General features: G+C 44.8%; 3 protein-coding genes across 5 annotated transcripts; 2 read left to right on the top strand and 1 right to left on the bottom strand.

The window, feature by feature from the left end:
* The first annotated feature begins 2,694 nt into the window (after nt 1-2,694).
* Root (ciliary rootlet coiled-coil, rootletin) lies at nt 2,695-16,075 on the top strand. 2 transcript variants are annotated; one of them, XM_064693235.1, is made up of 8 exons: nt 2,695-3,177; nt 4,017-5,261; nt 8,188-8,339; nt 8,400-9,776; nt 9,842-10,017; nt 11,576-13,983; nt 14,041-14,216; nt 15,448-16,075. In XM_064693235.1, the coding sequence occupies exons 1-8, from the start codon at nt 2,695-2,697 to the stop codon at nt 15,509-15,511; spliced, it is 6,081 nt and encodes a 2,026-aa protein (XP_064549305.1). In that variant the 3' UTR covers nt 15,512-16,075. The 2 variants fall into 2 exon arrangements, with proteins under 2 accessions (XP_064549305.1, XP_064549306.1); XM_064693236.1 differs by lacking the exons at nt 2,695-3,177; nt 4,017-5,261 and adding an exon at nt 7,196-7,321.
* On the bottom strand, nt 16,013-18,123 carry GatB (glutamyl-tRNA(Gln) amidotransferase subunit B, mitochondrial). Its single transcript, XM_064693239.1, has 8 exons — nt 17,977-18,123; nt 17,769-17,913; nt 17,598-17,711; nt 17,225-17,540; nt 16,745-17,169; nt 16,553-16,689; nt 16,370-16,493; nt 16,013-16,307 (listed from the first exon to the last, which is right to left on the bottom strand). The coding sequence occupies exons 1-8, from the start codon at nt 18,039-18,041 to the stop codon at nt 16,089-16,091; spliced, it is 1,545 nt and encodes a 514-aa protein (XP_064549309.1). The 5' UTR covers nt 18,042-18,123; the 3' UTR covers nt 16,013-16,088.
* A 546-nt stretch (nt 18,124-18,669) lies between these two features.
* On the top strand, nt 18,670-23,250 carry Tsc1. 2 transcript variants are annotated; one of them, XM_064693846.1, is made up of 8 exons: nt 18,670-18,823; nt 18,908-19,126; nt 19,201-19,301; nt 19,365-19,621; nt 19,695-21,999; nt 22,063-22,220; nt 22,279-22,408; nt 22,471-23,250. In XM_064693846.1, the coding sequence occupies exons 3-8, from the start codon at nt 19,208-19,210 to the stop codon at nt 22,872-22,874; spliced, it is 3,348 nt and encodes a 1,115-aa protein (XP_064549916.1). In that variant the 5' UTR covers nt 18,670-18,823; nt 18,908-19,126; nt 19,201-19,207; the 3' UTR covers nt 22,875-23,250. The 2 variants fall into 2 exon arrangements, with proteins under 2 accessions (XP_064549916.1, XP_064549915.1); XM_064693845.1 differs by having other exon boundaries at nt 18,908-19,301.
* Nucleotides 23,251-23,416: the final 166 nt, after the last annotated feature.

Genomic DNA, 23,416 nt, shown 5'->3' with positions numbered 1-23,416 from the left:
TTCAGCTTCCTATTCCCACGTGATCGACAACTGACAACGGATGCAAATCGACTCGGCTTGCAAATATACCTAAAGCTAATCTTCAAGAAAGTCGGCTGGAAAAGTCTTTACAATATTTCTGACTTGATCTTTAAGGCAGGTCATTATTAATCTGCCTGTTAAATAGAAGTGACTTTGTTTCGGTAAATCTGGGAATATACAATATATGTATTTTAGCAATTTACCCGGCTCCTGGTAGCTGTGGTTAAAACATTTTAACATATTTTATTGGATAGATAAGACGAACATTGTACAATACTTATACATTCTTTTTCACCTTGGGAACTGAATTTTAAAATAAAATAAATAAGAAGTCTTTGGGCGAGACCCTGAACCCAGTTCCGTAGTTTCTCGTATCTCTCTCTTCTTCCTTTCAAATTGAAAAAAGTTATTTTTAAAGCTTGAACCTTTGGTATATATACACATTGGTATACCAATTGTATGCTCCGATAGCTTTTATTAGAGATCGGACTCTAAGAACCGAAGCTATTTAATACATTTACCATAACGTGGAGAAAAGTGAAGAAATACATTCTCCTTCTATTTATGATTAGAAGACAACTAGACTGTTTGCAAAATTCAGGATATAGCCAAGTCACTTTTTCTCCTCTTTTTTATTTGAGTAGCATTACGAGCTCAATAAGACTAGGACTGTGCTGGGTATCATAAAGAGATAGTCCCAGAATTTTGACAATCTGTACGCGCAAATATATCTCTTCTCCGTTCTATTCATAAGATTAGCTCATATATCTAATCTATCAATTCATTATGAATCTATATATTGAATTTGTTCAGAAAAACTTTTTGATATTTGCCCTCCATTAATTAAAATGGGATCCTAATATCCGGCTGTCAAGAGTTATTTCCTGATAATCAATTTTCGCTTAACACTATTCAACAAACTTTTATTTTCCTAACCTTAGTTTTGATGCTAGATTGGCAGCCCCTTATAACGAAAATATTTTTTTTTTTCTTTGCTAAACATTTTTGAAAAAGATTTTTTAATGTATGTAAGCAAAACTTTCGTAAATCCTAATCGATTTTAAAGCTAACTTAAATGTCTTTAAATTATTCGTTTATTCTTTGATTTTAACAAGCAAAAGCTTATTTGTCCGTATTTCAAGCGAATCATTATACCAGATTTTTTACTTTCCTTGAATTTTAAATTCAAAATAACACTAGAAAATTCTTTAAAAAGACAATATTCCTAAAATAACAAACTATAGTTTAGAAGTGCAAACAATATCACATATTTTTTATTATAATTACATTTTCATAGATATTACGATCCTTAAAATAGGTTGGGATTTGACCAGGCTATAGTCACATATATGAAATAATATAGGAAAAATGCCGAAAAAGTCCGCTAAACTTAAAAAATTATATTATAAAAAGTTAATCATTGGAAAAAAACAAACAATACTTTCTTTATCTGAGGCCCCAAAATCTAGCAATAACCGAGGTTTCAGCCTTGTAATTGTATAAATATGCTTGGTGTAATATTAATTCATAAATTAATTATAAATAAATATATATCTAGCGGATGAACCTGTTGAGTAGGAGCTATTTTAAAGACTTTTTTCATTAATCAGCAAATATTATAAATTTGTTTAGTTAAATTTACTATGAAACATGTAATCATGTAATAATGGGCATTTTCTATCTCTCTTTGGTATCAAATCTTAAAAAATTTTAAAGCAGGCAGAGAAAAAAGTCTAAGCATGATTTATAGAGTATATACTTTATATACATCCGATAAGCTTAATATCATAAAGAGAGGAAATAACTCTTGGCTATATTCGAAGAAATCTTTCCATAAATTTGGCGAGCTCGCATGGAAGTAGTCCAAAATTGTATATCTTTGAGATTAGGAGAAGTCTTATCGCTTTCCATTATCATAATATTTAATGGGTACGAATACAATTGACAACTCGACTTTTTTGAATAGTGTATTAAGTAGGAAGCTCCATTAAATTTATATATGTATGACAGTTTTATGATTATGCCTTTATGTCGACCCCAATTGGAGTTGTCAGGCTGTACAAAAATAGTTAGGACTAAATCTTTTAGAGCCCGATTGCATGGCAAAGCATGACAAAATTAGAAGACGACCCAAGTAATGTGAAAAACGGAAGACTTCATTCGTGTCGAAAGAAGTTTCAACAACGAGCTACATAAAAAATCTAAAAAAAAAACATTTTTTGTTTATTAATATAAATACGAGGACAAGGAAATGATGATAGCTGGGGAAACGTAACCTGGTGACAAACGGTGTCAGCCCAGTTGGGGAATTGTATTGTCAAGTGGTTGATGTTTCGCATTGGAAATATCATTCGAGTCGATGATAAAAAAATAAAGGGGAGCTTGTTTATTTATGAGGCACAAGCATAGAAATATAATTCGCCTTCCGCCTGGCTGTCATGGCGACCTAACGGTCGGACGGACGGACGGACGGACGGGAGGATATGGGCAAGGAGTCCGCCCACGGAGCACGGAGTTAATAAATCAATTTGGACAAAGTTATCGAGCATTTAGGCGTAGGCGGCAAAGTTCCGCAAAAGTTTCCGCGCGCACACACGCAAACCGCAAACAATATCACAAACCGACTTTAACATACCCTCTACCCCTTTTGGTTCTTCCCCCTCCCTTCCTCAGATGCAAGCGTATCGCGATAACTTCAAGCAGACGCCTTGCCCGTCGGCCGTCGACCTGCCAGCCACATCCTCCACGCGTCTGCCCTTCTCCCGCCAACGTGGGCGTGGCGAGCCGACGACCAGCAACACAATCAACAACAACAACAACAACAGCACGAGCAACGGCTCCGGCGGCATCACGCCAAGAATGCTGAGCCCGGCACCGGGTCCGCCGGGAACGGCGGATGCCCTGCTCCGTCAGAACCAGGAGCTGCGCCAGCGCCTGGCCGATGAGTCGCACAGCTATCGCAAGCGCCTGGACACGTACAAGCAGGCCCAACACAATCAGGCCAATCTCGTCAGCCGCCTCCAGTCGAAGATCCAGCAGTACAGACAGCGCTGCAGCGATCTCGAGGAGCGCATGCACGACACCATCAAGCCGACAACCACGACGGGACCATGTGCACCCAAGTTGACCACGGGACCAACTGCCAGTCAGGTGCTGGTAAGTAGCGAATCATCTAAAACAGGATCTGTTGATTTACCCTAGGGAAATCTCACATAAAATCATATTCCCTATTTGTTTGACACAAGATATAATAAATATGATTTAATAGATTAACGCATTGAAGGAATCATCACGTTAATCTCCTGACGTCCTGTCAAGCTCAGACAAGAGATGTCTATGGGTCCATATGTCTGTCTGTCTACCTGGCTATTCGTTTGTCTGCATGAACTTGGCGACCTTAGCTCGAATATAAAAGTTTGCAGTCGCCTTCCTATGCGATTCTCAGCACTGTCAGTTTCTCGAATCTTCTCTATCCCTATCTCTGTCCCAATAAATCTCTTGCCCTCTCTCTAAATCTTTCTCGCTCTTAATCTTATACTTATATTCTTTACTTCCCCCATTAATATACTTCATTACCTAAAATCGCCTTTCTACGCGATTTTCATGCCCTCAATTTATATTAATAGATGTACATGTACTCCTACTCTCTCACTCTCACTCCGAAACTTGCTCATGGACTATAAGAGATGGAATAACAAATTTTTGTAGTCGCCTTCCTATGCGATTCTCATGACTCTCAGACTCACTTACTATCTCTGTCATTTCCAATAAATCTCTTGCCCTCTCTCTAAATCTTTCTCGCTCTACTCTAAGACTCTCCCATTGATTAACTCCACTTCCTAAAATCGCCTTTCTATGCGATTTTCATGACCTGAGTAACCTGGCTGCAGGGTATTCCAAGTCAAGCAATTTTCTACAAGAGCACTTTTAATTGCTTACATTTTGTTTGGCATAATTGAAATGATGATTGTCTCTGTGATTATCTTTGTGAATAGTGCTCGACCTCGCTGACCCTGGGTCAGAGCAGCCTGCCGTGCAGCTCTTCGCTAGACTCGCCACCGCCGAGCTGCGGACGTGATTACTTGCATGACGATGCCAGCAGCGAGCTGTGCCGCAAGCTGGAGGAGGAGCACAATCGCTGCGAGCAGATTGTGGCCCAGAATAATGCACTGCGCCAGCAGCTGGAGGAATCGAATCGCACCAACGAGGCGCTAACGAATGACTTGCAAAAGCTGACCAACGATTGGGCGAGCATGCGCGACGAGCTGCTCATCAAGGAGGATGAGTTCAAGGAGGAGGAGCAGGCCTTCAAGGACTACTACAACAGCGAGCACAACCGGCTGCTGAAGATGTGGCGCGAGGTGGTCGCGGTCAAGCGCGCCTTCAAGGACATGCAGACGGCCATGAAGGCCGAGGTGGCCAAAATGGGCCAGGAGATCAATGGCGTCGCCAAGGACATCAACAGCTCCAGCTCCACGGTGGCATTTGGCCAGCAGCAGGCCAAGCGCGCCGCCGACGAGGAGCTGAGGCAGACGCGCCGCCTCAACGACGAGCTGCAGGCCCAGCTGGCCACGCTCAAGGTGCAGCATGAGAGCGCCCGGCACGAGATCATGGAGCGTGATCAGCGGCTGCTCGAGCTGATGAATCAGCTCAAAAAGCTGGAGGATCGCTGCGCACAGGCCGAATCGCAGGCGGCGCTGGCTAATCGCTATAATGATGAAATCGAGCGACTGAACAATTCCATGCGCGAAATCGCGCAGGCTGTCGTCCAAGACGCCGAGATCGCCGATCGCGAGGCAGACGCCGAGGTCAACGGTGCCATGCAGCACATGCATCTAACGCGTTATGGAGGCGGGGGAGGAGGAGGCGGTGGCGGAGGAGGAGGAGGGGGTAAATCGCCGCGTCGCAGTTCGACGCGCGCCTCGCTGGCCTTCGCCGAGGGCACCATCTCGGCGGTGCAGGCGGCGCTCCACAAATACCAGCTGGCCCTGCACGACATGCAGGTCAAGTGCCAGCAGAGCACGGAGACGCTGCGCAGCACCCGATCTCAGCTGGACACAAGCGAGGGCACCAAACAGCTCCTGACGGGCAAAATGCAGCAGCTAACGGAGAAGTTGGATGCCAGCAACTCGAAGCTATCCGAGCTGCTGCAGGAGCGCGAGAGTCTCCAGAAGACGCTCGACGATGTCAGAACCCAGAAACAGCAAGCCGAAATGGGTCGTGCGGATCTGAATAATGCGGTAAGTGTGGGTGCCAAAAGGTGATAACAGCCAAAAGGTGATAACAGCCGCTGATAAGCCCAAAACAAACGACAAACAATCTTCGCATGCAAAAGTGCACAAATCAAATATTTACCAGATTTTAAGTATAGGATTTAACACGATTTCTACCAAGGTTTTTTTTTATTTATTTATCAATCTCAACCAAAAGGTGTCTTTTGACACCTTAGCTAATCAGAGAGGAAAAAGTTGTTAATTATTATTCTCTTTTTTTTTGCTGTCGAGAATTATGCTGCCACTAAATTAATTGAACATTCAATTAATGAATTATCAAAAAGTAAATTTAGAAAAAAAATTATTCAACTTAGAAAATAATTTCAATTTTAATTAAAAAATTTAAATGGTGTCTTTTGACAGCTTTGGTAGAAATAGTAAATAATTATCTATATATTCAACGCAGATTTAATAGAGAGAGAGAGAGAGAGATAATAATAGAGTAAATAATTAACTATATATTCAACACCTTAAATAGTCTCTAGCTGAAGCTAAACCTTTTGAATATATTCCTCTGCGAAAGCTGATATTTTTTCGAAAACTTCCCTGCGGGGAATATGGAATATTCGACCCGCAAGTGTGGAAAAACTGAGGTCAAAGTTCGTATAAGAAACATCAAAAGCAGCTCAGCCAAAATAATTGGGCTTGCAAACGTGACTCCATTAGACTGTGTTGTTTAGATGTCTGAGCGTTGAACCAGCAAGCATTAGGTACGCAGTTCAACTTTCAATATATAACTATTTATCCTAACTGACAGACCGCGATTACTATGAAAATTTGATGGAATATAATTATATGAAACATTGCCAACCTATTTTAAAGGCTCTACTTGGCAACTGTATAAATACGTGATTTAGTGGTGATATAACGGAAAGATAGCGTATGACATTTTAAAAAATTCGAACATTTTTTTGATGAAGTTTTAAGTTTTGTCCAATTTGCTGCGAACTTATTTTCAAACTTAATCAAAACGTGTTTCAGCGATTTGGGTAATTCCACCCTCAACTGTGGTAAATTGGCGGAAAACGGTTGTGTGAACGTTTTTTGTTTACCATCCAATCGGCTTTAAAATCATTTTCAAGATCTGTGAGAGAATTTGTTACAAACGTGCCAGGTTGAAATTACCATAACTCGGTCAAAACTCAACCGATTTTCATAAGACTTGGGGTTTTGTTCATGGTTTGACCTCTGGATCACTTTGGCATCTAAATTTGGCAACATTATTCTTGGTCAAATTTCATGTAAAGATGGTAGCCACAAATATCCTATAGATGGTAGACATAGGTCAAAATTTCCCATTCCCATAACTCGCTGAAATCCGATCTGATTTCCTTGATTTCCTTGGCTCTTGGTTTATTGATTTTATATGTAGCACGGGCAACGCCGGGGTATACCCGCTAGTATACTATATAGATATGATTGATCATTAAATATAATAAAATAAGTTAAGATAAGTTTAGACTACAGATTATAGAGGCCAAGGTCAAGTGAACCTTCTTAGACGCCTTCTGTCTCCTGTCAATTCCCGTAGCTTGCGACAAAAGTCAAGATAGACAACCTTTCTTCAAGAAAATAATGTTTAATTGATAAACAAAAGAATTCAACATTTTCTCCGAAAATTCTTCCAATTATATATTTTGTTTGAAGTATTAAACAGACTGGGTTACTAGGTGCAATTTTGTTTTTAAACCTATTAGGGTTTTATTAATAGATGTCGTGCTATTTATACTTACTTTCGACCTCTTCTGTGTATTCAATACTAGATTTAATGCAGATAGTCCGTGTGCAAGCGTTGGGTACAGTCAGCTGATTAGATTGTTTGTTTCGCCGTCTCGACAAAAATCAATTACACGTATTTATTTGTTTGTTTATGCTGCGTCTCGTTCCTGGTCGATGCGGTCTTAAATGACCGAGACATTATGGCAGCTGAACAAGTAGGATCCGGGTTCGAGTCCCTAAGCTAGCCCAAGCATCTTATAATGTCTTATCTGAAGTTCACAGCAGCCTCTCGGCAATTGTAATCTCTGGTAAAAAATAAAAATAATAATTCTACTTGAATTAATAATCAAACAGATTGGTTGCTAAGGCTCAGCCCAATCGATATCTAGATCTAGGAAATTGAAATTTTTGCTGTCGTTTCCTTTTTGGATTATTCCACCCGCAAGTGTGAAAATATCGCGGAAAACGGATTTCTGTTTAATATCCAATCGGCCTCAAATTCATTTTGAAAGGGGTTTGTTAGAAATTTTCTTTCAGATTCACATTTAAAGAGTTTTAAACCGATCGGACGGTAAACAAATAACTTTCATACAATTGTTTTCCGCCAATTTACCACTGTTGCGGGTGGAATTTCCCAAATCATCTTATGTAGAGCTTTGATTATAAGTTTTATGCAAATCGGACAAAACTTTAACTTCGCGCAAATAATAGTTGAATCGCATTTTCCTTGGGAATGAATTTGAACACGAAACGTCACCCACCAAATCATTGACCTCAATTTCCACCAAGGAGGAATGGATTTTTCGAAAAGTGTAAAACACCCGCCAAATGAATTTGAGCAAAAATCTTTGAAAATGAGTTGAGGCCGAAAGGAGGGTAAAAATTCCATGATTTTTCCACACTTGCGGGTGGAATTTGTTGAAACCACGTCTTTCAGCATCCTAGCTCTTACGGCTTGGGCTGTGCGTTGTGTCAGTCAGTCATTCAGTCAGTCAGTCAGTCAGTCAGTCAGTCAGTTAGTACAAACAGTATTATATACAGAGATATACCTTTAGAGGTTTTCACGTGCGGAAAATGTTTGGAAAATTGTTGTCTAAGACTTTCAGCACAAACTTATGACCTGGCAATGTCGGGAAATATTAGCTACTTATTAAAACAAACTCTTCTATTATAGTTTGAGAATTTGAGCGGAGACTTTGAGAAGTTGCAGTTGAATTATGGCAAGCTGCAGAAACGAATCGATTCCATGGAGGAGGACAAAAAGGCCGTGGAGCTGGAGATACAGCGCATACTCAAGGACAAGAACATCACCGAATTGAATCTGAGGTAAGCTGTTGCCCCTTTCACTTCCAGCTGGATAAACAGTATCCAACTATTCCTTGACAGGTCCGAGGAGGATCGCAGCAGTCGCCTCAGGGAGGAGACCATTTCCCTGCGCGAGGAGCTCAACCGCGTCAGCCTGAATCGGGATCTTCTGGAGCAGCAGCGCATCGAATCGGACAATTTGATTAATTTGCTGGAGAAGCAAAAATGCGATCTGGAATACGACCTGGACAAGCTGCTGCTGGACAAATGCGATCTGCAGGAGAAGCACGAGAAGTTGTCCAACAACAACAGCTCCACCAGCGACGAGCTGAAGTCCGTGCAGAGCTGCCTGCTGGAGGCCCAGGAGGAGCGCAAGAAGTTGCGCCTCCAGGCGGCGGATCAGGCTGGAGAAATTGGCGAGCTGAAGAAGGAGCTGGCCGTGCTGGACAAGGCACGGCTCGAGCTGGAAACGGACAATCTGTCGTATAGCGAGAAGTTGAAGTGTCTGCAGCTCGAAAAGGAGAAGATCCTGCAGGATCTGGCCTGCATGACGCGTGAGAAATGCGATATACACAACCAGCTGACGGCCATGTGCCGCAAGAAGGAGACCCTCAACGAGGAGCTGATGCGCTGCCGTCAGCGCTTGGAGCAGACGACGGAGACGAACAATCGACTGAATCGCAACATCGAGGACATGGTCAAGGATGTGGAGGAGAAGCAGGTGGTCATTGATCTGCATGAAAAGGACACGCATCGCCTCAACGAACTCTTGGCTGCCCTGCGCTCCGAGAAGGAATCCCTCGAGACGGTGCTCTTCGACACGAATACGACTCTGGAGGCCGTCGAGGAGAAGCGCAGCCAGCTGGAACGTGACCTCCAGGAGGCGCTGGTACGCGAGGAATCCCTCAAGAATCATGTGGCTCGTCTGCAGAAGGAACTGGAGCTGTGCCAGCGCAAGGCGCAGGAGACTAAAACGCAGCTGCTGAACGCGGCCCGCGCTGCCGAGAACGACTTCAGCCAGAAGATCGCCAATCTGCAGGCGGCCGCCGAGGATGCCTCGAAGCGACATGGCGACGAGGTGCTCCAGCTGCGCAACGCCCTGGAGAAGCGCATGCAGCAGGCGTTGCAGGCACTGCAAACCGCCAAGGACGACGAGATCGAGAAGCTGCAGGAACGCCTCGCCGCCTTACAGGCGCACATCGAGAGCCTGGTGCAGCAGCACGAGGAGACCCTGATCCGCGCCGAGAACGAGAAGCAGCAAGCGCTGCTCATGGCCCACCGGGACAAGCAGGCGGTCGCCGAGCGTCTCGAGGCGGTCTCGCGCGACCTGAAGGCCGAGCAGGAGGCGCTGGATCGCAGCAAGCGCGAGGCGAACGCCCGCGACGAGAAGCAACGCGGCGCCATAGCCGCGCTCAAGGATGAGATCGTGCACATGCGCACCAGGGATGAGGAGCACAAGTAAGCCCAGCATCCATTTATCTCGCATTTATGCATCTTTAATCTGTTATCTATATTCCTTTCAGGATCAAACTGGAGGAGTGCATACGGAAGCAGGAGCTGCAGCTGAACAGCATGCGGGAGGAGCGCGAAACTCTGTCCAGGCTGAGCGAGGAGCTCAAAATGGAAATCCGTCTCAAGGAGGACAAAATGGAGGCAACCAACAATGAGCTGCAGGATGCGCTGCGAAAGACCAAAGAAGGTACAAATCTTTCTATAAATATCAAACTTACTGATTGACTGACTGAATGATAGAGTGATTGACTGATTGACTGATTGGTGATCAACAGTAAAAATATTGAGGACGTAGGATCCAAATTATAAAGCTGGGAATTTTGTAAATTTCACCCGTTAGGATGATTCCTCAATATTGAGGACAACGGGTTTAAGAAAAAATCTGAGACGGAAAATTGTTTTTAAAAATTTAATTTTCTAACTTTTGGCTTCAATCCCAATCGGATATCTATTTAGACAAATTTAAAGACTTGCTTCATCGATTTTGAATCTGTTCCCAAAACGGCCCTAAATGGACAATATTTCAAAGATCTTTTGTAAAAAGTCGTCTTAGGCGTCAATCCAAACAATCTTTGTGGATAGGTACAGGTATTATTATTAGACAGGTACACCCACTGCATGTTGTGGCTTTTTCTGGGGCTATTTTTCCAAATCTTGTAGGAAGAAAAAGGATAATCCTTTTCCTAGCTGTTGGGATCTACGTCTGCAGCGTCATGGAACCTGCTCTGATGTCTCTAAATTCCCTTTCCCAAATCTGCATTTTGTCGAAGTCAGATAGTTTCTGATTTTTTTTTGAGCTGGTATTTCTGGGTAAAAGTCCGCTGAGATAGCCCGATAAGAAGTTTTAGTCAACTTTTTATTATAAGTAAGGAGCGTCTGTTATTGGGTAAAAGAAACCTTTAGCTTTTCTTTTCCCTACATTGTCAATCCAGTTTTAGTTTAGTTTCTTCTTTACCCAGTTTCTGGGCAGCTCAATTCTTCCCTTCTTTTCCCTGTTTCTGAGTAGCTTAATTCTTCCATTCTTCTCCCAGTTTCTCATAAGCTCAATTCTTCCCAGTTTCCCAGTTTCCCAGTTTCCGAGTAGCCGAATTCCTCCCTTCTGTTCCCAGTTTCCGAATAACTCAATTCTTCCCTTCTTTTCCCAGTTTCTGAGTAGCTTAATTCTTCCCTTCTTTTCCCAGTTTCTGAGTAGCTTAATTCTTTCCTTCTATTCCCAGTTTCATTCATAAGCTCAATTCTTCCTTTTTATTCCCAGTTTCCGAGTAGCTCAATTCCTCCCTTCTATTCCCAGTTTCCGAGTTGCTTAATTCTTCCCTTCTCTTCCCAGTTTCTGAGTAGCTCAATTCCTCCCTTCTGTTCCCAGTTTCCGAGTAGCTCAATTCCTCCATTCTATTCTCAGTTTCTAAGTAGATCATTTCTTTCCTTCTCTTCCCAGTTTCTGAGTAGCTCCTTTCTTCCCTCTTATAACCAGCTTCTGAGTAGTTCAATTCTTCCATTATATTCTCAGTGTCTTAGTTGATTAATTCTTCCATTCTATTCTCAGTTTCTGAGTAGTTCAATTCTTTCCTTCTATTCCCAATTTCTGAGTAGGTTAATTCTTCCCTTCTATTCCCAGTTTCCGAGAAGCTGCTGAGTTGATCGGAAAAGTTTCTGTGGAATGGGATTATTGAGATCTCTTCCATACCCTTACCTCCGGCAAATCCATGTTATCCCTCCTAGTTAAATATGTTGTTGTGATCTTTCAGGTGAGGGCTACATCGACAGCCTGCGCAAGGAGCTCACAGACAGCCGGCGGCAGCTGGCGGACAGTAATATCGAGCGGGACAAGTACTCCGCCAGCAACAAGGAGCTGCGGGATCATGTGAAGCGCGTGGAGAGCGCCAAGCGCGAGCAGGCGCGTGCCATTGAGGAGGCGCTGCAGAAGATTAACAGTCTGGAGGAGACCAAGAACTCGCTGGAAATCGAGCGAACGCGTGTGAGCACCATACTGAAGGAGACGGAGAATAATTTCACGAAGACCACGCAGGAGCTGGGCGCAACCAAGTCGCAGCTGCATAAGACGCAGCTGGAGTTTGCCCAGAAGGACGAGGGCGGCAAGGAGCTGCAGAGCAAGCTGGCGGCGGAAACGGAGCTCAAGGAGCGGGCGCAACAGGAACTGTGCCAGATCAAAAAACAGCTGTCGGATCTGGAGGCAAATCTGTGCGCGACGCGCCAGGAACTGGGCCGTGCGCGCTGTCACAACAACCAGGAGGAGCATCGCTTCCATGCGCGCGAACAGGAGCTGGCCGCGCGCATGGAGGAGGCGCGCGGTCGCGAGAAACGCCTGGAGGACCAGAAGCACAATCTGGAGGTCTGCCTAGCGGATGCCACACAGCAGATCCAGGAGCTCAAGGCTCGCCTGGGCGGCGCCGAGGGCCGGATCCGGGCGCTGGACGAGCAGCTGGCCTGCGTGGAGCTGCACAAGCGCGACACGGAGCACAAGCTGAGCTCCGTGGTGCACACGCTGCGCCGCATCGCGGGCATCCAGGTGGACGGCAGCGTCAACCTATCCCATCGCCTGCTGAGTCCATCGCGAAGGTTTAGTCCTTCGCGCAGCGTCGGGGATTACGATACGCGCAGCACGTCGCAGTGTCCGGATGCGCCGGTCGATGTCGATCCGGATCTGGTGCGCAAGGGCGTGCGCAACCTGATGCATCAGGTGGCCCAGCTGGAGCGCGAAAAGGACGACTACAAATCGCAGCTGGGCGCGGCCCGGAAGCAGCTGCAGGACGCCGCCGAGCAGCAGCTGCGCTGCGACGCCAAGCTGGGCAAGCTGCAGGCCGTGCTGCGCAATCTGCAGGAGGAGCGCAGCAATCTGGAGACGGATCGCAAGATGAAAATCTCGGCGCTGAATGCGCTCGAGGAGAAGCTGAAGCAGCGCTCGGACGAATGTCAGATGCTGCGCGAGCGGCTCGCCCAGACCGAGATGCAGCTGGCGGCCACGTCCGAGGAGAACGGCCAGAACGAGGAGCGCCTGGAGAAGTGCCGTCAAGTGTGCGGCAAGCTGGACAGCGAGAAGCGTGCGCTGCAGGAGGAGCTGGCCAAGGTGGAGGGACGCGCCAGCAAGCTCGATCTGCAGCGCGTCGCCATGGAGGGCGACCTGGCGCGCCTCCAAATGGCGCTCCAGGAGAAGGAGTGCCACGTGCGGCAGGTGTCGGAGCGACTGGACAACCAGAATCGCGCCATGACCCAGCTGGAGGATCGCTGCACCTCGCTCAAATCCACCGTGGATCAGCTCAAGGAGCGCCTGCAAAAAAGCGCCGTCAGCGAGACGCAGCTGCGGGGCGAGATCAAGACGCTGCAGAAGGAGCTCTCCGAGCAGGGTCACTGCAGCCAGACGAACGAGGACAAGCTGAAGCTGCTGCAGAAGTCACTGCAAACGGCGGAGAACGAGAAGCGCATCCTGACCGAGCGACTGGACAGCGCCCAGACCAATCTCAACGAGCTGCGACGCAGCCAGCAGGCGCAGCTCGATGGCAACCAGCGGCTGCAGGAGCAGGTCACCGATCTCGAGGTGCAGCGCTCGGCGCTCGAGTCGCAGCTGCGCATCGCCAAGTGGAATCAGGAGAACGGCGACAAGGGATTGAACAGCGGGAATGGAGGCGCCGGCGGCGGCGGCGCTGGCGAGGAGGAGGAGCTGTGTCGCCAGCTGAAATCGTCGCAGCGCGAGAAATCGGAGCTGCGCAGCAAACTGCAAACGCTGCAGGACAAGGTCAAGCAGCTGGAGTCCGACCGCAAGAGCAAATTCGCTGGGGGCAGCGCCTACGATCGTGCCGAGAAGGCGAGCTCCTATTATGGCGGCGCCGGGGATGCTGGTGAATATGACTCCAATCGCTATGATGTCGGTCCTGGGGCAGCCTACAGCTGCGGCCTGGATCACAGCATCATTGAGCAGGAGACGCGCGACTTGCGCCTGAAGGTGCGTCGCCTGGAGACGCTGCTCGCGGAAAAGGAATCGGAGCTGGCGCGCTGCAAAGCGCGCATGCATGACACCGCCAAGTGCTCGGATGGATTGGACACGGATCGCTATCGCAGCGCCCAAATGCATGCCGAGAAGCTGCTCGACGCCCGCGAGCAGTCGCACAAGCAGCAGGTGCTGCGCCTCGAGAACCAGGTGAGTGAACCAAGTCCATTTCCATAAGCACAACAGATCTTCAACTGAGCTCCACAGATTTCCATGCTGCGCGAGCAACTGGCTCAGGAGGCCAAGCGGCGACAGCAATACATCCTGCGCAGCTCCAAGGCCAATCGCGAGATGCAACATTTGCGCAGCACATTGGGCGACTCCCTGCGCAACGTCTCCCAGCATCCCGTGGATGCCCATTTGCTGGAAAGCGAAAGCAGACGGTATGTACAAAAAAAAATATAAGCCTAGAACTGTTTCTATTATCTATCCTATATATCTGATATATAGTTTGATCATCAATCATTTAGGACTAGGAGATTTAGGCCTAAGATTAAAGTCAATTTTAACTATTATCTAATCATTTAAAATATTAAGACTATTCCTTCTGCTTATTAATCGATTACTATTTTATGTCAGATGCATTAAAGAGCAATAATAACATTTAAAGATTTCCTATATCAGAACATTTACGACATAATTATAGCAAGCTTTTAGGAGCAGGCAAACGCAAAATAAGTAAATATAATCTTGATTAGCATCTAGTAAATCTTTTTTTTTAGATAATTTTTTTATATTGTATCAAAAGTACACACATTTTAATATCCAGTAAATCGACGTTACTCTCTCTCTCTCTTGTTGCCCTCTAAAAGCGATCCGAATATTAATTTAATGTGCCAGGTACTTTATTTTCCGCTTTAGAGTACATCATAAGAGCTTGGTACACTAAATTAGGTAGAGTTTACTTCTCCAAAAATAGAAGAAAAAATAAGAAATAATAGAAATCAATATCCTTCAATCTTCATTCCAAAGCTGATTAGTCTATTTATAAAATTGTGAAAGATATCGTGATTCGTAACTCAAAGTGCTCTTCGGAGCTGGGTACAGGGTATCTTCTAGTCGGACATGTTCGACAATCTAGGCATTATCTTATATATATCTATATCTGTATCTATATCTATATCTATATCTATATCTATATCTATATCTATATCTATATCTATATCTTTATCTATATCTATATCTATATCTATATCTATATCTATATCTATATCTATATCTATATCTATATCTATATCTATATCTATATCTATATCTATATCTATATCTATATCTATATCTATATCTATATCTATATCTATATCTATATCTATATCTATATCTATATCTATATCTATATCTATATCTATATCTATATCTATATCTATATCTATATCTATATCTATATCTATATCTATATCTATATCTATATCTATATCTATATCTATATCTATATCTATATCTATATCTATATCTATATCTATATCTATATCTATATCTATATCTATATCTATATCTATATCTATATCTATATCTATATCTATATCTATATCTATATCTATATCTATATCTATATCTATATCTATATCTATATCTATATCTATATCTATATCTATATCTATATCTATATTCTAGCTTGGACTCTGCAGTATCCATGAGCCTACCGCCGTCAACGTGTCGTGATTACGATCGCGATTAATGGAAAGTGCAATCGCGTTGTCATCTGGTAACTTGATCCCGCCAAGACGTAACGTTAACTGCCAGCGTATGGATAAATACGTGCATTTATTTTAGAGGCAAACGCTTAAGATTACAAAAATCATGATAAAAAAAAACATATTTAAAATCGCGTTATTTAGTTGACCATTCGCAACCCTTGAAGAGCTTCAAATACGATTCTAGCTGTTCATTGTCTGCCTTGATAGACAATCGAATATAGTGCGTTCCATTTTTTCGCATTTAATTGGTTTTTCCTGAATTTGGACATATATCATATATGACACACAAGCATAATTTACAATTATTATACATTAAAGGGTCACAAGTTCCGCTTCTCCTCGACAGGCAGGAGAGCACAGAACTACACATATATCATATATGAGCTATAAATCGATCACATAATAATTTATATAACATTGTATGCATTAATATTGTCATGCACATTCAACATTTAACTTAACTAAACTAAATACAGCATGTGTTCAAGAACTTACAGCATAATTTATTAAATATACAAAAATAAACACGTCCAATAACACTTTAACAGTGCGTTTCCTTTATTTTTTTAGCACCTTTTCCAAACACTCAACAACGATTTTCATGTTCGCCTTCTGCGCCGAGAGCTTGGCCACTTCGCCAGCAATGGCAAAAAGTGCCTTGGCTTTGCCTTTTTGGTATTGCTGCACGGCCTTGGGCTGGTTCGTAATTGCCTGCTGGCAATAGGCCTCAATGGTGGCGAGATCGGAAATCTGTTGCAGATTGTGTTGCCCAACGAGCTGCAAAATAAAATCAAATGATATCAAAAAGTTGTAGCTGCCAATTGTGTCGATATTCATACTTCGCTAACTGAGCTAGTTGGGTTTGTATGTAAAAGCTGAATAAGTTGGCGGGCTGCTTGTAAATTGATTTGTTCTGCATGCAGCGCCTTTAAGACATCCTTCAAAGCATTGGCGCTTGTGGTGCTAAAAATAATATGAAATTAAATCAGCATTTGGTACAATCAGATATCAGGTGCGCATACTAATCTTCGATGTCCAGGTTAAGCTTGTTGCAGTAAGTTAACAAGTCGTTAATGAGAAAATTTGTAACTACTTTGGTTGGCACATCTGCCAGACTCTCGGTAATGTTTAAGAAATGCTCCAACAGGACAGGCTCATTCTTTAAATAAAAAAAGGTGAGTTTTATCAAATATTAAAGAGTGGGAGGAGCATACCACCAAAATGATGGCTGTCTCTGCATTTAGTTTGTAATGTTCCACAAGGCGTTGACGCGTATGCTCCGGCAATTCAGGTATTTCCTTACTTAGGGCAGCTACCGATATTAATTCTTTGGTTGACACCGAGCCCGGCTTAAGATTAACATGTAACGGCGGCAAATTGGGCTCCGGCATGAAGCGATAATCCTGCAGCACCTCCTTATCACGCATTGCAATGGTCCGTCTATGCTCTGCATCCCAGGAACGCGTTTCATTTGTTACCACACCGCCCTCGGCAACGAGCTCCAATTGTCGATTGATTTCATATGAAATTGCCTGAGATATGCTGCGCACGGAGCCAATATTTTTAACCTCTGTGCGTACACCCAAAGGAGCGCCTTCTTCGTGTATAGATATATTCGCATCCACGCGCAGTGCACCCTCTGCAAATAAATATGCACTCGTAGAAGCATTTTGGACATTTTTTCGGGCACTTACCTTCCATTTTACAACTACAGGTTTGCAGTCGTCTTAGTATAAGCACCAGTTCCTTCACCAACGAGGCTGCCTCCTCGCCAGTCTCCAAATCTGGCGCAAATACCAGCTCCATTAATGGCACACCAGCACGATTCAGGTCAACGAGGCTCCTTTTAAGCTGCTCGTCGTGCAACGATTTGCCACTGTCCTGCTCCAGTTGCAATTGTAACAGATTGACAGATTTATAGTACACCTTTTTGCCAGGCGTTATGACTGGGAATGTCATCAGACCGTCGTTCGCCAAAGCAGCGCGTTGTTGTGTAATTTGGTAGCCGTTCTTAAAGAATGAAAAATGTTTACATTGCACCCGATGTGACGAATTTTCAATGCTCACTGGCAAATCGGCATAAAAGTAATGCTTCCGATCAAACATGGAAACTTCGTTCACCCGACAGCAAAGCGCCAAGGCGGTTTTTATCCCAGATTCCACGCATTTGCGATTGAGCACCTTAAAGAGAATACATTCCATGTAAGAATAAGTTAAAGAGACCCAAAAAAAACTCACCGGCAGAGTGCCTGGTATCGATGCATCAAAATAGGTAACTGCTGTGTTCAGTGGCGCTCCAAAGGCGGTGCCGCTGCCCGAGAACAATTTGGATGCGCTTGTAATCTGTGCGTGCACCTCCAAGCCAACGACGCTCTTCCATTTGCTGCATCAAGCAAAAATGGTTTTTTAAAGTTGTTGAGGGAAGTATAAATTATTGATATACTACCGTTTAGGGGCATTGGCCAATTTGGGCTGCGTAGCCAGTCGACGCACGACCATATAACTGCCCATTGCAAGTGTTCCTTTACCAGTTCAGATTTGATAAGAGCAACAGCTGAGCATCAGCCGCGCTGCTCAACAAGAGCGGTGCTCCCTCTAAATATTTAAGTAAAGAAATCGATTGCACATGAAACAGCTGATTGGAATCGAATGGGAATTTGAAATATAGTTTACCTTGAATTTAATTGCCTATTTTATTACTAAAAATATAATCTCAATAACAATAACTGAATTCATTTTAAAATTCGCAACAAATTAAACCTAGCCTAAAGTTCAAACTTTGAAAAGTTGTAGAGCTATTATTAAAACTAACTAAACATGTATTATTATTCAAATTTCGATCCACACAATGAGATCTTATATAACACATTACAACAATAACTGCCGATTACTAATAGGATGCTAATTTTAGCAAGATTTTAATTAATTAGCGCGAATATCCCCAATGCGAGCACGAGGCTGTTGAGAACAGCTGATAATAATTATCGTGTCACGAAGCAGCCGTTCGTTACCAACAAGACACGTTTAGTAGAGCGAATATCCCCAATGAGAGCACGAGGCTGTTGAGAACAGCTGATGGTAATAGTTATCGTGTCACGAATCAGCCGTTCATTATCGATAAGACACGTTTAGTTCCGATATTTAATGTACTTACGATAAATCAAAATAGCACGAAGGCGAAGTGGGCTCCACTGGAAGAACATGAAAAAGATGAACCTTACTGCAAAACCAATGTAGAAAAACGCGAAATAACCTCTTAAAGAAAACATGTGAAGAAGATGAAACTAGCAGAGGTAAGTACAACAATTGCATTGGCCAATGCAACACACACAGCAAACACACTTGTGGTAAAATGTGATGCAAATTTTGTAAATCAGTTGACAACAACAACGACGAAGAAGAGAGCAAAAAGCACACGCAGCGCAGCAGAAAACACAAAAAAAACACGACCAAGAGACCACGACAACTTCGACGACGACAGCAACGACGACGACGACGGCTACAAAGTTCTTGGAGTGGTGGCCACTACCAAAGCGCTTGCCAGCGTGCAGCTACAGCTGAAGGGGAGAGAAACTAAGGCGGCAGGTGGAAGTGCAGTAAGGAGCTAATGCTGAAAAATCAATCAAGCAACCACATGCTGTCCACTGTTTCTACTCTAATCGAACTAAAGCACTAAAATGGACTTCGAGAGGATCATTAACGGGTTGGAGTCAAATCAAACGCACGAGAATGAAGAGGCAAAGAAAAAACTTGTTGAACTTTTCACCCAAAGTGAGTTAATCGGCAATTTATCAATTAAGTTACTATTTGAATTTCCCAACTCCCAAACTATAGATAAGGAACAATGGCCAGTGCGTTATATGCTGGACTACTACATCAATACGGGCTCAATGCGCATCATGGAAGTGCTGGTGAAAGCACAGCCTCCACACGATGGCTACATATTTGATCGCCTAGACGATTGGCTCAAGCAGCAACAGTTTCGCGTGCAGGCGCTAAATGTGTTCTGTTTCATTGTGCGACGCCATCCCACCTGGTTGCACAAAATCGAGAAGCATCGCCTTATAAAGAGCGTATTTAAGCTGCTAATGGTGAGTGAATAGCCAGAATTTACATCTTTATCTGTATGCCTAACCTTTTACGTTTTACGTTATGTCCATGTAGCACGAAAAAGATATTGTGCCGTTGATGAGCGCACTGCTGTGCATAATAACGCTGCTGCCCATAATACCGAACTCTGTGCCGAACCTATTGAACGATCTGTTTGACGTTTTTGGACATTTGGCCTCATGGAAATCGCAAAACGTGAATAGGCTGCCGGATGAGAAGCTGGTGCATTTGCAATTGGGTTTGCAAATGCTATTTCATCGTCTATATGGCATGTATCCGTGCAATTTCCTCGGCTATCTGTCGGAATTCATCAAGAAGGACAAGGGCGGCATCTTTCAACATACGATTAAACCATTGCTGGACACGGTGCGCGTGCATCCCATGCTATTAACGGCCACCGTTGAAACGGAGGTAAGCAACGCTCGTTGGAAGGAAATGGAGCCACATGATGTGGTCATGGAGTGTGCACACTTGTCGCTGCCCGTGCTGCATCCCGATTCAACAAATGAGGACATCAACTCCGCTTATCCGTGCAGCACGCCCAGCTTTAGTCGCATGACTTCAGCCAACTCTTACAGCGAACAGCACAACAATATTAGCAATCAGCTAATTACCCAGCAACTAACTGGCGTGCCTGCTAGACGCTTTGAGTCGGCGATGGCGGAGAGCGGCAACACACCGATCTGGAGTCCACATAACGAAATAGCCGCTGCTACCGGAAGCACAGCTATACCCTTGACGCCCACGCCGCCGTTTATTTTGCCGTCCAGCAGCAGCGCGCAGCTGCTTGTTGCGACAGGCTCCTCGCCCCCGGAAGCAGCTGTCGAGGCAACGCCGGAGACAACACCATTGAAAGATTTGCGCGACTTTAAACAACACCAACAGCTGCAACAGCAGCAGCAGCAGTTGCCCAACTCACATGCGGTGCGCGCCATATTTGGTAGCAGCCAACCATCCTCGCCGATGCGCAAGGATCAGCAAAGCCAGTTCCACTTTCCTGACATAAATAAAATGCAGCAAGGTGAGCTGCCAGAGCTCAGAGATACAATGCTCACGGCTACTCTGTGCCCGACGGGTCCGAATGCGGTGCAGGCGACGTTGCTCACCTGGGAGACCAAGGAACTGAGGGGCACCATTTGCGGGGACTGCAACGAAACGGATCGCAGCCTATGTAGCGATGGGGGCCTCCACATGCCCACCAGCCGGTCCATGCATCAGCTGGTCAAGGGCTTCAGGCGACGAAATCGCATGGCCAGCTACTGCTGCAACGAGAGCAGCAATACCCTCGGCTGGTCTGGCGGCACGGCGTCCAAGCGGGCAGCGTTCAACAGCGCTCAGGAGGACAGGCAAATACGACGCACCAAGTCGTGTTCGGCCTTGGCCGGCCTGCAGCATGAAGATGATGACGAAACCGATTGCCCGACCCTGAATCAGAATAATGGCAATGGGAATGGCGTGCATGATGGCGTGCAAACACAAAAGACTGGGCTGGCCGGCAGCCGACTGCAGCGTAGCGGCCGCATGCTGACCATGGTAACAACGAAAATTGCGGCCGGAATTGCGTGCAAGTCGCAGGAGGTGCAGACAATAGAAATGGTGCCATCACGGTACGAGAATTGGCTCGTTGAGCTGTTGCTCGAGTGCAAGGAGCAGCGCAATAAGTACGAAAGAAGCCAATTGTACCCTCAGGACATACTCGATCAGTACATAATGCGCTCCGTACACGCCAAGGAGAGTTCCGATGCAACATCCAATCTGCAGGAGCAATACCAGCTGACGTGCTTGCAATTACTCTACGAACGCTATCGACGCAGCATTCACGCTGAGCGCAATCGCCGCCTGATGGGACGCAGCCGGGACAAGCGTAGTCTGGAAATGGAGCGGGATCGTTTGCATGAACAGCTTAAGAACTTTGTCGTGAAGAACCGAGAACTGGCCCTGAAAATGGACTCGGCCATTCGTCAGTCCAATGAGCGACAAAACAACTACAATCTAGAGCTGGCCGACCTAAAGTCCAAATATCAGCACGAACTGGAGCAGAATAAATGTCTGCGGCAGGCAAACGATGATCTGCAAACGCGTCTCAGCTCCGAGATGCTGCAGCGCAAGGAGATCAACTACGAGCTGGAGCTTCTACGCAGCCAAATCTTTAGCTTGAGCACAGAACTGCAGCGTGCCCAACAGCAAGCGGATATTGGACTGCAATGCAAACAGGAGCTGGCGCGCTTGGAGGCAGAGTTCATTATTATGGGCGAGGTGCAGGTGCGTTGTCGGGATCGACTGGCTGAAATTGATAACTATCGAGCGCGCGACGAGGAGCTGCAATTGCTCCAAGAGAGCTACAATGCTGAGCTAAAGGGTAGGTTTAAAAAAGGGAACATAGCAAGTTTACCATAATAAGTGTATCATAATTTGCCCACAGAGCTGAAGCACAACTTGGATGAGAAGACATCTCTACTCGAAAGCACCAGGCACAAAATCAGCGAACAACAGGCTCAGCTGGTCAACAGCGAGAAGGTCATCACCGAGCAGAAGCGTTTGTTGCGCACCGTCAAGGATGAATATGAGGAAATGTTTAAGGTAAGCGTAAGAGTTAATTTTGAAGCCAGTTATGCGAATACAAAATGTGCTCCTCCAGTCGGTGAACAAAAAATACGACATTCAAAAGAAGATCATTGTACAAATGGAAGAGAAGCTCATGCTGTCGATGCAGCAGCCGCTGAGTGCAGTGGGGCACACCACCTGCTCGCCGGACACTGACCGTACGGGTAAGCATTCGAAATTAACAAGACGTAATTTCGTTTTAATGACCAAGATTGTGTGTTTGCAGACATCGCTTCGTCCATGGAGCGCAACTCACCGCTCTCCACGTCGCTGGCATCTAGTGAAAGTCTCTCTGCGAGCCTGCGCTCCACAGAGCTAAAAAATCTTCAACAGTTGCTCGAGCCGCCTTCGATGCCGGATGTTTTAAACACGATGGCCGGCGGTACAGGCTCTGGCACGGGCGCCTTATACGAGGACAATGCGCGCTTGCCGGCAATTGACTTGGCCACGTCGGCAGGCACTGCTAGCGCTATAAACATTATGCAGACGACAGCGACGGCAGCATTGCCGCAAGAATTGGACCTGCCAACGACATCTAATCACACACATACCCACCCACATCCACACCCACATCCACATTTACATTTGCAACAGCAGCAGGAGCAGCAGCCAGCGCAGAGTCAGCAGTAACAACTTGATGCAAACGATGCACTTGCAACAGAAAGTACACAAGGCTGTCAATTATATAAACAGAAAGATATGGTCGTCGGAAGGGACAAGCATCAACTATAAATTAAATATGCATCAAAAATAGCTGCAAATATCTCTTCTTTTTTTTGTCTCCACTACCAAAAATAATTAATGTCGGAATATGAAACGAATTGTTCAGGGTTTTCGCATTCAGTTTAAAAAACTGTGTAACTAAAGTTTAATAAAACGCAGAGTCCGCGCAATAATTATATATAACGATTATAAACGTTTGAAATTTTAACTTGTTGGCACATTGCAATGTGTTTTGTCGTATAAAATTGTACAAAAAAAGAAATAAAACGAAAATAGGTTTTGATATGATGAAACATTTAAATAAAAATATTTCAAGTGCATATTGATTTAACAATAAACATGTTAAAAACAATTTTTTGCCTTCTACCTGTTTAATTTGTTCAATGAAACGCGACCTTATGTAACAGTGGCGCGAAATTTGAATAGAATTTGAGCACACGATTTTGCGG

Source organism: Drosophila montana, unplaced genomic scaffold (genome assembly GCF_035044405.1).
Source record: "Drosophila montana isolate Dmon_TW-CO22-7 unplaced genomic scaffold, ASM3504440v1 contig_3733_1, whole genome shotgun sequence".
In the NCBI taxonomy this organism is placed as follows: domain Eukaryota; kingdom Metazoa; phylum Arthropoda; class Insecta; order Diptera; family Drosophilidae; genus Drosophila; species Drosophila montana.
The sequence above is the reverse complement of the archived record's forward strand: the minus strand, read 5'-3'. Positions and strand labels throughout refer to the sequence as shown.